At 31.7% G+C, this 16140-nt stretch overlaps 7 protein-coding genes and 1 pseudogene across 8 annotated transcripts, besides 3 other annotated features; all 8 read left to right on the top strand.

The window, feature by feature from the left end:
- Positions 1-126: 126 nt before the first annotated feature.
- TVAGG3_0925750 (armadillo (ARM) repeat-containing protein family) lies at positions 127-4845 on the top strand (the record flags this gene model as incomplete). Its single annotated transcript, XM_001327076.1, has 1 exon — positions 133-4836. One exon carries the CDS (start codon positions 133-135, stop codon positions 4834-4836), a length of 4704 nt encoding a protein of 1567 aa, XP_001327111.1.
- Positions 4846-6103: 1258 nt separating this feature from the next.
- TVAGG3_0925740 (uncharacterized protein) lies at positions 6104-6558 on the top strand (the record flags this gene model as incomplete). The annotated part of the gene is made up of 1 exon (XM_051252406.1): positions 6104-6558. A coding segment is annotated over one exon (455 nt), but the record flags the coding sequence as incomplete, so codon positions are not given.
- Positions 6559-7442: 884 nt separating this feature from the next.
- Positions 7443-9870: a mobile genetic element.
- On the top strand, positions 8206-9175 carry TVAGG3_0925730 (zebrafish ch211-108c17.2-related family; the record flags this gene model as incomplete). Its single annotated transcript, XM_001300474.2, has 1 exon — positions 8206-9175. A coding segment is annotated over one exon (970 nt), but the record flags the coding sequence as incomplete, so codon positions are not given.
- TVAGG3_0925720 (uncharacterized protein) lies at positions 9217-9432 on the top strand (the record flags this gene model as incomplete). Its single annotated transcript, XM_051252405.1, has 1 exon — positions 9217-9432. One exon carries the CDS (start codon positions 9217-9219, stop codon positions 9430-9432), a length of 216 nt encoding a protein of 71 aa, XP_051077979.1.
- A 66-nt stretch (positions 9871-9936) lies between the features above and the next one.
- On the top strand, positions 9937-12260 carry TVAGG3_0925700 (annotated as a pseudogene). Its single transcript has one exon. A coding segment is annotated over exon 1 (2324 nt).
- Positions 9937-12260: a mobile genetic element.
- A 1077-nt stretch (positions 12261-13337) lies between these two features.
- TVAGG3_0925680 (uncharacterized protein) lies at positions 13338-14031 on the top strand (the record flags this gene model as incomplete). The annotated part of the gene is made up of 1 exon (XM_051252404.1): positions 13338-14031. A coding segment is annotated over one exon (694 nt), but the record flags the coding sequence as incomplete, so codon positions are not given.
- Positions 14032-14120: 89 nt separating this feature from the next.
- Positions 14121-16140: part of a mobile genetic element that runs on past the window's edge.
- On the top strand, positions 14427-14858 carry TVAGG3_0925670 (uncharacterized protein; the record flags this gene model as incomplete). Its single annotated transcript, XM_051252403.1, has 1 exon — positions 14427-14858. The coding sequence occupies one exon, from the start codon at positions 14427-14429 to the stop codon at positions 14856-14858; it is 432 nt and encodes a 143-aa protein (XP_051077977.1).
- On the top strand, positions 14879-15151 carry TVAGG3_0925660 (uncharacterized protein; the record flags this gene model as incomplete). The annotated part of the gene is made up of 1 exon (XM_051252402.1): positions 14879-15151. The coding sequence occupies one exon, from the start codon at positions 14879-14881 to the stop codon at positions 15149-15151; it is 273 nt and encodes a 90-aa protein (XP_051077976.1).

The raw sequence follows: 16140 nt of genomic DNA, 5'->3' as shown, positions 1-16140 counted from the left end.
CGCATTTGTGAATTCCTCTTCTTTCTTTTAATTACAATCATTACTATGGCTTCGTTGTGGCAGCGGAAATATTTATTTTGAATTATAAATGATCGTTATCGCATAAATTTAGTCTCAAAAATTTTTTTTAGAATGGATGCTCTTGTTGGAAACCTAGAAAAGATTGCTAAACAGAAGCGTTTAGTACCAGCAGAGCAGATCATTTGCAATCTCCTTTTAGATTTCGAAAAAAATTTCCCTGAGAAGTTATCCGATGAATTAGGACAAACCTTAGAGAAAGCACTACTTCCATTATTCAACATCAACAAAGGCGAGCTCTCTATGCAATGTGCTAACAGAATTGCCAAGTGTTTAATCAAAATTTACGATACTCAATCATCACCAAAATTATGGGATTTAATCACTATGGTAACTAAGAAACCAAATAGTGCAAATGTCATAGGTATCAGTCTAGTCATCGACAAGCTTGGACATACAATCAAATCTATGCTTCCTGGCTTAGTTCAAAAACTTATTCCACTTATTCCAAAGATTAATTACCCATGCCTTATGGCAATCGCAGCTTGCTACAGAGTAGATAAGAATGGTCTTAAAGCAAATGCTGAAGAAGCCTTTAATATTACGGCTAAGCACTTTGTCAACTCAAATGAGACATTCCAACTCTCCGCAATTCGTTTATTCATTGCATTATTAGCTACAGGCGCAGTATCAACTCAAAAATTCATTCACATTGCGTTTACAATCATAAAGAATGCCACATCTACATTTGTTACAGACGAGGCATGCTTCCTTGTTGCTCAAATCGCATACTTACCATTCTCTCTTAAAGGAAATGGTCCAGAACAAGCATCTGATTTCAGTATCTCAAAGAAAGGCGGACAGACAGGCGATAAGTCATTATTTGAAGAAGCTTTCAGTGTTCTTACAGCTTTCAAGTCGAATTTTCCAATGGTTTTACAGCATTTCCTCGATCTTTTACCTCCTCAGACCGTTCATAAGAATTTACCACTTCTTTTCAACTACGTTCGCAAGACAATGCCAAGCGAAGTTGTCCAGCTCATGTCACTTTTCGGAACTGATGTCAGAAAAGAATTATTTACATCTGTTGCCAAAGAACAGCCTCCTACAGCAGCCCAACTGCTTCTTTTAAGAGCTTTGCAGTGCGATTACACGAGTACAAGAGAAATAGCTGCACTTGCTCTTCAATTAACACAAGGAGGAAATTCAAGTGCGAGAAGAACAGCAGCTTCGTACTATGCCAACCTCTGCAACACACATCCAGAGCATGCCCGTCTTTATCTCGAGACAGCGACCCTTTATCTTGCAAAACCTCCGGATAATAATCCAAATGCCGACAACGACTTCCAAGGAATGGCCACCATTGCAACATACATACTCGGTGCATCCAAGCAACGTATGAAATGGGCTGATGAACTCGCAGCTCATATCGGAGATTTCCTAAATTGCGCTTTAGTTCTTACAGACATCTTCGATATCCAGTTCTGGGCTGCCTTTTCAGTAATGACCGTATTACCACGTTGTCTTGTCCCTCACGAGTTAGTTGCAAACGCATTAGACAACTTCATCTCCTATTTCGACCAACAGATTTCAATAGGAGACGCAAAGTCCAAGAGAATAAAGAATCTTGGTCTTGTGATGGCACTTTTCCTTGTTCAGCACTCAGATTATGAACAAGGACCACGTATTCTCCAATTATTGATGGACCAATACTGTTTACAATGCCAGACAAGTAGATTGGCCGTATTCTTGGCCGGACCAAAGATCATTCCAAAAACTCCTGAATTGACATCAATTGTTCTGATTCTTTTGGAGCCGATTCTTAAGAGTGTTCCTTCATCAGAATACTCCAGAGAACGTATCAAATGTCCAATGCCTTCATCAGTTGATCTCCTCCAGCCATTGACATTCAAACAATACAATTACGAGATCATTTTTGACAAAATTTCCGCTCCACCTTTCAATTACTACACAATTGAGAATTTCTCAAATCTCGTAGCAGCTCTTGAACCTAAAGCCGTTGATGTATTAGTCAACAGACTGCTCCATTCATACGACAATGCTTTGATGGGCCACAACCTTTTGTTAAGTATCGTTTTGGATCCGAAAACAAGAGATCTTTTGCCAAGTGGTTTACATGTCAGTTTGATCGATCAAATGAACGATAATGCTGATTTGATACAGCAACAGATAACAGCCGAAGTTATTGGTATATGGGTTAAAGACGACATTGATGCAATTAATCAAACAATTAACTATATAAAGAAGCAAAGAAATCGTTCGAAATGTTTGATTTATTCAGCGATAATTGCACATGCTTCTTTAGATGAAAATTTGATTTCTTCATTGATGCATGAACTCAATGACATTGCCAAGAATACAAATGCAACACCATACGCACTCCATGCATTATCTGTTTTGTATTCTTGCCATTCAGTTATTTTGTCTGCAATGAAAGTAACTGATATACAACTCCAAGCAATTATACAAATCCTTAACTCTGAGAATATTCTCAAACCATTTAATTTGTATTATTTGAGTTTATGTTTCCAGAACATTCTACCTATTATTTCTCCTGAAATACAAGAATCTAAAGCAGCTGTAATTCCTGTTTTGAGATTGATCATTCAGGCATTCAGACAAATTAAGATTCCTTTCTCTATGCAAATTATGTTTAGAATATTAAGACCTGTTTTCGCTTTCGCAAGAGATTTAATTGATCCTGAACCAATTGTTTTTCCTTCCCATCTTGGAGCATCAATTCCTTTACAATTGGCTGCTTGCGGTGCTTTCGCAGATATGTTGAAAGTTCCTTCTCCTAATGATCCTGATTTCTTCGATTTAGTTCCTAAATTTTTGATTTTGTTGCAGAGATCGAGTGATAAAAGAGCCGACCAATTCGTAAATGCTGTTGCGAATGTCTTCGCAGAAGGAGCACAAGGAAAAGAAGATGACGAACAAGTCAGAGCCAAATTGACAGCATGGATAAGACAAATTAAAACAATATTAAGTGCTTCGGCTATTCCGAACACAGGAGATGCAACAATCGAAGCTGATTATTTAGTGAAAAATTGCGCTTTGGCTGTTGCAAAAACCATTCTCCCTGTTTTATCAAAGAGCAGACCCTTGTTAACAGAAAACCTTGATGATTTGATGACTTCTGTTACTAGAGCTATTGAAACAGGAAAGAAAGAGTTAGTACAATTATCATTCCAGTTGATGCATTTGATAATTGTTCATTTCGAGTCAGTTATAACAGATGATGGCTCAAGATTGTTGGAATTATATGATTCACAATTTGCTATCGCTGTCAGATTTGGTTTCCAGTCTGATTTGAGTCTCTCTGGTCCGTTCTTGATCAAATTCCTCTCTTTCCACTACGAAAACTTGAAGAATAGACCTGAGGAATTCATGACGGTTTTAAACGGTTTTATCAACGGTTTGACAGTTTGCAAACAACGTACATTTGCTTATTACGATATTTCCAGCCATTTGTGTTCTATTGCAAGACAAAACGAAAATGTCTTCAAATTAGTTGTCAATTTTTCAGAAAAACTTGTTCCAGACTTTGGTGAAATTATTAAAAGATCAATGCAATTATGGCGTAATTCTCCTAAATGGAAAGAAATTTCTCAGTTCAGACTCGATTACGAGAATTTCTACAGAGAATTATCAACAACATTTGTTTGGTTGCAGCATTACTTCAATCTCGACATAATTAAAGTCAATGACTTAGTCGAGTTCTTCATCCAAGAGATTTCTAAATGCACTGAATCATGGAGAATCCTTTCAGCTTTCGAATCTTTGGCTGCAGCTTTCCTTTATTACTCAGATCAAATAAATGAAGAACAAGTAAATCAGGCAATCTCCGCTGTTCATCACGCGAACCAGTTGTCATCACAGCTGCTTTCTTTCGCATTGCCTTCTTTCCTTTTGTCTTGTTCTAGACTCATCAAACCAGGAAATGATGAAACATGGTCCCATTTGATCCAATTCGCTCTGAAAAGCACTTTTTCACTTGAATCCCTCGCTCATCTTGTCAAGAAAGGTCCTTTGGAAGCTGTTGACAGCCTGTCCGATGAAATCATTGATAGAGTGTTGAATGAATTAACTAATTCATCAATAGAAGATGATAAAGCAACAGCTTTCTTCGCTGTTTTCTTTGACAAATCACCTAAGAATTGTCAAAAGGTTTTAGATAAAGTTTATGAAAAAATTGACAAAACCGCTCATTTGAATTTTGTTCTTGATGTTTCCAAACGCGCAATTTTGACTAAGGATTCACAAGTAGAGACCACAAAGTGCTCTGAATTAGCATGGAAGCAGTTCAAGACAGGCGGAATGGTTTTCTTTGCCGACATCATTTTGAAGGACAAAGAAATCGGATCTAAAGTCGTAACAAACGACAAATTTAGTTCGCTGAAGGACTATTGTTTGAACGACATCACAAATGTTGTTGTCTTCCTTCAGTTCTTGAGATTATCGATCTCTTGTTTGACTGAAAACGACCACGAAAATCTTGTCGCAGCAACAAGTATTTGCATCGAAGTTATCTCTGCTTTTGGTACTGATGTTCAGCGTGGAAAGGACATTGTTTCTTGCGCAGTTAATGCTGTACAAGATGTTAGAAAGATTGATGAGTCCGCAATTAAAGAAGCATTCAAGGGCTCATCACAAAGAGCTAAACAAACATGTGTTCAGTCAACTGAGAAACAAGTTTCAAAGATAGAAACAAGGAAGAGAGCAAGAACTCTTAAGACATTCGGTTCAATAAAGAGGAAGGAAACTAATGATGATGGTTGGCAATCTCTTGATTAACTTTTATTTATTATTATTTTTCTTTTTTTATAAACAAAATCTATTATTCTTTTTTTGTCTTTATTTTGAGAAAAAAAATATTTTATAAAAATAATTGTTCTTCATTAAGCATAGGGCAATTGCCAAAGACTGGAATATTTTAGAAGAAGAATTGTTCTCGCATTTAACAGTTAAATTCAGAATTATAATTCATTTCAAGGAAGATATTCCAAAAATATTGCCTATCATGCAAAAGAAGTTTCCAATTCGAAATTCTTATCCTCATAATAGAAATTTAGAAGCAATAGTAATTTCTTGTGGAGGTATAAAGATAAATGACTCCAAATTTAGCACACGGCTTCTATACCAGCTTATGAGCAATGTTTATATGGACTCTCAAGAAAAATTAACAGCCAATTTGAATAGTAGTTATGTTGAAGGGTTGTGTGACTTTTTTTGTTACATCTATATATAGACGATGCATTAAAATATATTTATTTATAAATCATTAAAAAATTAACATTAATTTTAAAATAATTTATTTTTTTATCTTTTATAAAAGAAGCTATATATAGATGATGTCAGATATTCCGCGATTAATTAAACATCATTTAAATCCTGAATGGGTTAAACTTCAATTTAAAAATGAAGATTGTGAATTATTAAATGAATATGAAAGCCAAAATAAGCTAATGAGGTATAAATATAATGATAAAGAATATTTAATTTCATGGAATCAATGGAGTCATAATCAAAGACCTCATAAACGAGAAGAAGAAATTGAAAATAATGAAATGGAAATCATTGATGACATTAAAGAGGATGGAATTCCTAAATTTTGTAGAAAAACCTTTAGAACTAAGTTAGGAGCATATAAACGTAGAGTATTAAATCCTGAATACATAAAACATTTATTTAAAAAGGAAGACTGCGAATTATTAAACGCTAATGAATATGAAAATGCTAAATCAAAACTGAGATATAAATATATTGGAAGTGATGAAAGATGTAAAGATAAAGATAAAGTTTATTCGGTTTCATATAATAACTGGCACACGTTAGGGATAAGAAAACATTTAGGAGATTATGGTAAAAGTTCCGAATTCTTTAAATCTAGTATGTACGAGAGAGTAAAAGAAATTAGAAATAATTATTTTCATGAATAAAAAATAAACTTTAAAAATTCATGTCTTACGTTTTTGAATAAATCAAGATTTAAAAAATTAACTTCTTACGTAAAATTAAAACTAAGTTAAATTTATTTTTTTTATTTTTTATTTTATAATAAATGAGTATAACAACTAATTCATTGAAATCTTTAAAGTTCACTAATTCAGAATTAGAAAATATTTTAGAAAATTTTGGAGACGGTTCTTATCCAACATATATGCAGAATGTGAAAGAGTTTTCCAGATTGTTGAATGAATTTAAATATAACGGGCCAATTACTAAAAAGGCTATAATGAGATATTTATATCCCAAAAAAGTTGAAAAACAGAAGAATATTCCTCTTTATGGTCCAGAGGACCTGGGCTCAGAGAGCCTTGAAACACCTCCTGAATATTTTGAAGAAAAAATTAAACAAGATGAATATTATAACGATGAGATTGAGAAATTGGAACAATTAAGAAATGAAATAGATGAAAAAATTAAGGAATTGAGAAATGCTGAGAATGAAGTAGAGGGTTTAATGAATATCCCAGCTTCAGAATCAGAAGTTCAAAAATCACATGAGGAAAGATATAAAAATTACTTTTTGGAATCTACTAAAAATTTATTAGATGGTGATATTGACGAAACACTTTCAGAAGAAGGCACAAAATTTATTCATAAACATAAGCTTCAGTTTATTGACGATGGAGATTATCCATGTATATTACTTTCACCTCCTCTTGATTCTGAAAAATTCAAAAAAGCTCTTAAAAACGTGACATATGCAACTAATACGATTAAGAAAGAAGATCATGATATTTACACAAATTATTATTTAAATAAATGCACAGGTGTTGATAAAGTTTTTGATTTATTAGATAAAATATCAAAAGAAACCATTGGTACATATAAAATTTTATGCGATTGTGGTTTCATTATTGAAGATACCAATAATGTTTCATATGAAAGAACAGCACCGAAGGAAGATGAAGTGGAAAGGTCTATACCATTCGTTATTAAGAACATAAAAGATATGAAAACGTATAAGCATTATATTTATTCATTTATTTCAGAAAAAATGGAAGCAACCCATAAAACATCATCTCATCATTTTATAGCTATTCATACATTCCTTTTCAAAGTTGTGAAATTAAATAAGACAGGAATTAGATTTAATGTATCAGGGTACGCATTCTTGAGTAAATTAAAATGTATTCGTCACGTCGCAGATGATAAAAATTTATGTGTTCTTAATTCATTTTATGGACTTTAGCCCTGGACTCTCTGAGTCTCGGACTTTAAAAAAATAAACTTTATTTTTATTTATTTTTTAATTTTTATTCTTACATAAATGAATAAAAATGGAACAGCTAAAATGAATGATAATCAAATAAGAGCCGAAGGTAGAAGGTTATTTAAACGCTTCTATAACATTCCTGATGGTGTTAATCCTAAAACTCGTAGAAGTTATTTAAGGATGGGCACTCATTAGGGTGATGAAAAAAATCAAGTCTAGCAAAGTCAATATATTAAAAACAGTGAAGACTATTATATAGCATTATAGTGCACAAGCTCAAATATTTAGTGATGCATTTCTCGAACTTATTTTATTTATAAGTTAACCTTGAAACATGAATTTTAGTATATCATGAGCATATTTTTTCTAATTTTGCAATACTTATAATATCATACCAGGATTTATGTGGAAGTCTAATATTTGGTATATAATATTCTTACAATAAATGTATTAATTCAATTATATTCAAAATGATGGGTCGCAATTTTTACTGAAATTGCAAATTTAATTTCAACAATGAAATTATTGTTTAAAAAAAATAGCACAACAGCAAGATGGACAATCATATATAGAATTATAATGCTCCATATAATGCTTTGATTTGATGCGTATATAATGTTATTTTTCGAACATCTTTGTAAAAAATTGATTTTTGTAATTTTTGAAAAAATTCGATTTTATTTCGAGATTTCCTCTATAGGTGAAGTATATTGAACAATATTCCTATGGGAGAAAATAATTGTAAGTATGAGTACTTTCATTAATACTATGGGTGCCATGGTTATCGCTCAAACGATCAAGTTATATCTCGATTGCGTAAATTGAAATTTTGCTATTTTCTAAATTCACGGCAACAACATTCTTTTATCCTGATCGTACATCACAATATTTGAATGTGCGACCATTTGTTCAAGAAACCGTCAAGTTATTCTTCATTTTTCATGCCGCGGCGAACAAAAGCAGTTGCAAAGCGTATAAAGAACTTAGTTCAAAGCGCGAAAAATAGGGTAGAGCCATATGTCGTCAACACTGTTGAATTTGTGCTATCTGTATTATTGAGCGGCGCTACATTTTGCCAATCAGAATTTCAATTCATGCTGAATAACATCAAAGTTCCGTCAGAAGCTACATTTCATCGAGTCCAAGAAAAGGTTGGTCGTGTTATCATAGAAGTTGCCAGAGAATCTGTTAATTATTGGAAATCTCGAATGAGAAAATGTTCGGGACTTTTGTTTGACGGTTCTTGGAGTCAGAGAAGAAATGCAATGTTTTGCTATGTACAATTTGTAGAAGAGAAACTCAAAAAAATTGTAGATTGGGAAGTGATATCTAAATCTTTTAAAAATTTCAAAGGTAATTTCAACGGAAAATCAAATGAAATGGAATTTGAAGGCTTAAAAAGAATGCTGAAGCGTTGGAATAATGAAAAACGTGTAAATTTTTTTGTGCATGATGGCGATGTCAAAATTGTTTCTACAATCAAAAATACGTTCAAAGGTATCAGAGAATACAGAGATCCTGGACATTTTCTTAACAATATACAGAAAAAGCTCAAACTGCCAGAATTCAGAATCTTATCTAGCATTTCAAAGAATTTATTGCGTTGGCTTAGGCAACTTCTCAATGACACACATATGTCAATTAAAACAAAGAAGTTTTTATGGTTGAATTCCGCTAAACATTATGCCGGAAATCATAAATTTTGTCCAGATCCTGAAAAATGCAAGATGATTAAACCATGGAAATATGCAAAAAATAAAACTGCTATAAAAACACTTAAAAAATTCCTCGAAGATACCGTAAAAATCTTTGATATGGTAAAAAAGATTCATTCAACTCAAGTAGTTGAATCGATAAACCATATCAAAGCAATGCTTGCTAATAAAAATATTAATTGGCATGCTTCTTGGCCAATTAGGATGGCAGTCACAATATTGCATTTCAATGAAAGTATGTTTGAAACGATTGTAGCAATAAGATACAGGTTAAATTTACCAACAATGCCAGAAATGATGAACAGATATTTCAGAATGTATGATACAACAAAAGATTTAATCAAAGCATTCAAAAATTCAAAGCAAGTTCAAAAAAAGTTTGCGGCATTAAGAGCTATAAAGAGAGGTCTTCAAGCTACCGATGATCGTATTACTCTTAAATCACATAAATAATTATTAAATTTATTTCACCCTCAAAACATCATAATCTTGCACCTTCTTTGAATAAACACTTTCACCTTCTATTTTTAATTAATGTTTTTTAATTGTCCAAAATTTTTAGATTATATAAGATATAATTTTTTATAAAAGTATTATTTTCTAAAAGATAAGTATATATTCTTAATCACAAAACCTAGCATTTTATCATATCTATATATCAGCTTCCTAAATCTAATACTCATATAGTTAGTATGATTTTAATGTTTTTGAACATGAAACGAAAATATGATTACAATCATATAACATAATGGAGTTATTGATATAACTTATATGCATGATACATTAAGAAGTCTTCCAACAATATAGATATAGTTGTAGATTCCTATGATTCCTTTTATATTGTGAGATAATAACATTTTTATGCTGTCAGGAGCCTATGAGTGCCCATCCTTAAATGAAGCCATAGATGCATATGAAGGATTTGACATTTCATCAGAAAGTGAGAGGTTAGCAAGAATGTTAAACGTTAATATTGATTTTTATTATTGTGACCCTCAACCAGAAGACGTAGACATTAACAAGGTAGACTTTCCATTAGTGGAATCAATAATGATAGATCCAGAATTTGAAACAGTAAATATTTTATTAACACAGAGTCCATGTGGAAAACTTCACGCTGACAGAATTACAGACGTTGAAGCACTCACAGGATATAAAATTTGCCCCGTTTGCAAAGAAGAAGCATATTCTATCCGTGATGATCCAGAAAGGAAAAACCAAAGAAGATTTTTAAAACATTGTGAGAAATGTAAAGAAAATAATGGAAGATTAATTCAAGACGTTCAATTGCAAAACACACAACAACCATATGCACCACATATCACGAAACAGAAGATATATCAATGGCTATTAGCACATAATTTGCAGGAATATTATAAACCAACAAGATATTATATTACTTTTGACTTCGAAACATTAGAGACTAAAGAAGAACTTCAACTTTCTGAATGTGCAACTTTGAACGCTTACTTAAAACCATTTATGGTATCATCAACTGTCAAAATAAAGCCGCAAAGCGGCGAGGTCGTAGACCGTGATAAAACATTTACGAGGAATTTTTGCTTAACATCAAGTGATTCGTTCATCTCTGATTGGATTGAATTTTTATTTTCAACCTGTTCATTAGTTGCTAAATCAAATATTGAACAATATGAAGAATTAATGAATACATTAAATGAGAAACAAAAGGAAGCAATGAAAGAGCTTTTAGATGAAGAATTTAATAAAGTGAATATCATTGGTTTTAATTCAGGAAAGTTTGATTTAAATTTAATTCTTCGTGATTTAAATACTGCAAAATGGAAGATAAAATCAATGCTGGGTTCTTCTTCTCAATTTAAGCAAGTCATAGTAAAGAAAACAAACTGTCCATATGAATTAAGATTTATTGACATCAGAAATTATATAGCGGGTGGAACATTAGACCAATTCACTCAAGATTTCGGAAACAATAAATCACGTGTTAAATCCTTTTTCCCTTATCAATTCATCACATGGGAGAATTACGAAGATGAATTATATAAAAAGGAACCATTCACTCAAGATTCATTTTATTCAGCATTAACACAAGAAACAATATCCGATTCAGATTATCAAGTATATCTCAATGATGCTAAAAATTTTGAGAATAGATTAGAATACTTTATTCATTATTGCAATAAAGACGTTGAAATTATGATTGACCCAATTGATAAAATTATCGAAGAAACATTTGTTTATAAAATTGACATGCTTCATAATCTTTCTTTATCATCGAATGCATCAATGATTCGTTACGCGTTAGCATATAAGAACTTCAATCCTAACGAAACATATCCAGAAGAAGAAAATGTGGAATCAAGTTTTGAATTAACAAAAAAGTATTGGAAATATAAAATTGATTCATATAAGAAACAAGATGAAAAGGCGAAAAGAGATACCAAAAACAATGTTTCAATGGATGACTATCAATACTATCACGATTTAATCCTTTCATCTAAATGCAAAATGTGTGGTAAAGCGTTTACATATGTAAATAAACCAACATTGGATAGAATAGATAATGAAAAACCACATACCAAAGAAAATTGTCAGTTAATGGGTTGTTATTGCAATGTCGTAAAATCAAATAAAGATGAAGATGTTCAACGTTTAAGAATCAATTTAAGAAATTATGCATTAAAAAATAATTTACCAATGACTTTAGATTCAGTTGAAGCTTATCACATTCTCCGTAATGGAATTACTGGTGGTCTATCAAATGTTCAACATCGTGTTAATCTTAAAGGAATCACGCACATTAATAAACTTTCATATAATCCAGAAACTAAAACTGTATCAAATGAGGACACCACCAACATTATGACTCATTTCGTTGGTGTTGACTTTAATTCATTATATCCTTCATCATTTTCATCTAATCCTCATGATTTCATTCAATATACTGACCATAAAATGTATATGCCGGGAAGATTGAATGGTGTTATCATTTGTGATACAGCAACAAAGAAAGCAAAAGCACTGGGAATAATTAAGAAGAAAAATACTTTATTCGTGGCTGAAGTAAAGGGTCACATTGATGAAAAATACATTAATGATTACATAAACTTTTTACCGATAATAAGAAACTTAGATATTATCACAGATGAAAAAACAATTGGCAGTTTTATGTATAATTACATGAAATCAAACAATTTACCAGTTGACCAGAAACAGAGAAAATTAACTCAGTTAGCATCAACACACAACCAATATCAACCATTTTCTTCTTATTATCTTTGGTATCTAATAGACAGGTTTAATTTTATCATTGATGACATTCAATCAATTTTAACATTTACTAAAAACACTTGTTTTAATGAATTTGCGAAAGAATTTATGAACGAAAGACAAAAGGCTGAATTAGAAGGAAATAAAGGAAAAAGTTTATTTTGCAAGATTTCGCTTAATGGATCATATGGTTACGATGCAATGAATACACAAAATTACGCAAAGACTAAAATAATGAATGCACAGAAGTCACGCGTTGCATGTATGTCAAATAAGTTTAAAAACATAAGAGAAATAGGTGAAGATACATATCAAGTGATGCTTAAAGATAGATTTTATAGCTGTGATACATGTTTACAAGAGGCATTCTTCACTTTAGATAACGCAAAATACTGGTATTTGGTTTTCATTTATGATTTTATGTATAAATGCTTGAATGTTAATCGTTTTCATTTCATTGAAGGTGATACTGATTCATCTTATTGGGCAATCGCTGGCGACCCAAATCTTCCTAACACTCAAGCATTTCAAGCAATTGTTACCGATAAACAATTTTATGATAAAAACATTTTCAAATTCGCACCTTTTGATTTCTTCTGTTTTGATGAGAAATTTAAACCTAAATTAAAGAATAAAGCTGAAGAAAAAGCACATGAGAAAAAATTATTGGGTTTAGCAATTGAGAAACAAGGTGATAACATGGTTGCTTTATGTCCTAAATGTTATACATCATTCAACGGTTCAATTGATGGAAGTGATTTTAAAAAGATTGCACAAAAAATGAAAGGTGTTAGTTTACGACAAAATAAACAATTAACACCTAAAAATTATTTGGATATAATAAATGATAAAGTGATATTTGATGGTCAGAATATTAATTTACAACTTAAAAATGGGTCAATGACTCGCTTAACAATCGGTAAGACTGCATTAACAGGAGCACACGCTAAGGCTGTATGTTGTGAAAATGGATGTTGTATGCCATTTATTTAAAATTTTATTCTTAATGAAATGCCACAGAAGAGACAAAAGGAACCGTTAATGATGGTTTTGATACTATGATTCAAAGAGGTGGGCACCCTTAAAACATTGATTTTATTTTTATATAAATGGATAACACAGATTTAAAAAATTTAATTGATGATTTAGTATTTAATCAAAATTTTCTTAATTATTATGATTTAAAAGCATATCTCCAAAAACATAATAATAATATAACGGGTGATGATATGGAATATTATTATCCATATTATAAAAATGAAATTTTGAAATATCATGATAAAATAATTTCTAAAATTAAAGACAAAATTAAAAATAATGAATATTCAAAGGGAAAAACTAAATCACAACTTAAACAATTGAAAGATTTCAAAAATAAAGTATTAACAGAAGAAGATATTGATGAATTATATAATTTATATAATCCTGAGCCGCAAAAAACAAAGGAACAACAGCTAAAGGAACAAAACACCCAGGTCCTTCAGACCATAAATGATGCACAAGCTTTAATTTATGATTCATTAGTTAAACCATATTCAGCCCGACTTTTAAATGAAGATCAACTTTTGGAATTCATCCTTCAACATAAACTCGAAGCGGGAAAGTATATCAAACCTTTATATACAGCATATTTAAAACAAATGAATAGAATACATCCAGAATTAATGAAGGGGGGAATGAAAGCCAAAATCAAAGCAGATAAAATTAAACCACTTGCAACACCAAAACCTCCAACGACAGTACCACCTCCTCCTTCAGTTAATCCTTCATCATTCACTTTATTATATCCATTTCAAACATTAAAGAAGCAAAAAGATTTTAAAAAGGATTTCAAGATATTAAATAAACCAATTGACCCGAAAATTCAACCGTTAAAGGAAAAATTTAGTCGCCCTTCATTTGCTCCATATCCATATTCATACGAAATCGATCATCTGGAATATTCAAAAGGAAACGTTACTTATTTATTTGCCATTAACATTAACACTAGATATTTATATTGCATTCCAGTGAAAGGGAAAACAGAACAGGAAACAAGAAGAGCTATACAATACTTACTAGATCATGAAAGAGTAGATAATATCAGGGGTGATGGTGATAAAGGATTTCAGGCAGCTATGACTCATTATTTCCCACAAATTAATTTTTACTTCTCATCCTCTCCATATACGTTTCATAATAAAATAGTTGATGCAGTAATGAGAACTCTTAGAGATGCGTTAGGGGTTAACGGTCAGATATACTGGGATGGAAATCATGACTCCATCATACAACAGTTAGTATATTATTACAATAATACATGGCATAGAACTATAAACATGAAACCAGTGAAAATGAAAAATGATATTTCAAAAGAATGGGAATATATTAGAAAGCAAATGGAAAGGTTGAATGATGTTAAACGTGAACAAATTAATTCGGGGCTCATGAATTTTAAACAAGGGGATAAAGTTTTGATTCATCTCGATTATGGAAAAACTGATAAATCAATGACAAAAAGAAGACGAAGATTTGACACAATAGCTGAATTTGTTAGATATATTAACGGCAATGCATTAGTTGAAGTTGACAATAAATTAATAGAAATTCCGATTTATTTTATTACTCCATTATATTTAAATAATATTTAATTTTTTTTATTTCGTAAGAAATGAGTGACAACAAAGCAGCCAAGAGTCCAGACAATGAATATAAAAAGAAACTAAACAGAATTAAATCAAAAATATGCTATTATAAAAAGAAGCCACAATGTGGTGGGGTTGAAAACGATAAAGAGAAGAAGGAAATAATCGAAAAATTAGAAACTTACCGTTCAATCCTTAAACTGAGTGAAGCAAAAATAAAAGAATTTAATAGAATAAATAAATTGATTGGAAGAGATGAATTTAATAAAGATGAATTTTTAAACTCAATCCAAATTTAATTTTTATTCCTCTTTGACAACATCATGGGTTATTCGATAATTAATTATTTTTGAAGAACTGAAGGGGTCACCAGGTCACCAGGTCACCAGGTCATTTCACTTCTCTGAAAAAATGTGACAACATGACATTTTGACAACATCATGGGTTATTCGATAATTAATTATTTTTGAAGAACTGAAGGGGTCACCAGGTCACCAGGTCACCAGGTCATTTCACTTCTCTGAAAAAATGTGACAACATGACATTTTGACAACATCATGGGTTATTCGATAATTAATTATTTTTGAAGAACTGAAGGGGTCACCAGGTCACCAGGTCACCAGGTCATTTCACTTCTCTGAAAAAATGTGACAACATGACATTTTGACAACATCATGGGTTATTCGATAATTAATTATTTTTGAAGAACTGAAGGGGTCACCAGGTCACCAGGTCATTTCACTTCTCTGAAAAAATGTGACAACATGACATTTTGACAACATCATGGGTTATTCGATAATTAATTATTTTTGAAGAACTGAAGGGGTCACCAGGTCACCAGGTCACCAGGTCATTTCACTTCTCTGAAAAAATGTGACAACATGACATTTTGACAACATCATGGGTTATTCGATAATTAATTATTTTTGAAGAACTGAAGGGGTCACCAGGTCACCAGGTCACCAGGTCATTTCACTTCTCTGAAAAAATGTGACAACATGACATTTTGACAACATCATGGGTTATTCGATAATTAATTATTTTTGAAGAACTGAAGGGGTCACCAGGTCACCAGGTCACCAGGTCATTTCACTTCTCTGAAAAAATGTGACAACATGACATTTTGACAACATCATGGGTTATTCGATAATTAATTATTTTTGAAGAACTGAAGGGGTCACCAGGTCACCAGGTCACCAGGTCATTTCACTTCTCTGAAAAAATGTGACAACATGACATTTTGACAACATCATGGGTTATTCGATAATTAATTATTTTTGAAGAACTG

Source organism: Trichomonas vaginalis, chromosome I, assembly GCF_026262505.1.
Source record: "Trichomonas vaginalis G3 chromosome I, whole genome shotgun sequence".
Classification (NCBI taxonomy): Eukaryota; Parabasalia; order Trichomonadida; family Trichomonadidae; genus Trichomonas; species Trichomonas vaginalis.
This window is presented reverse-complemented; position numbering and strand designations above follow the sequence as displayed.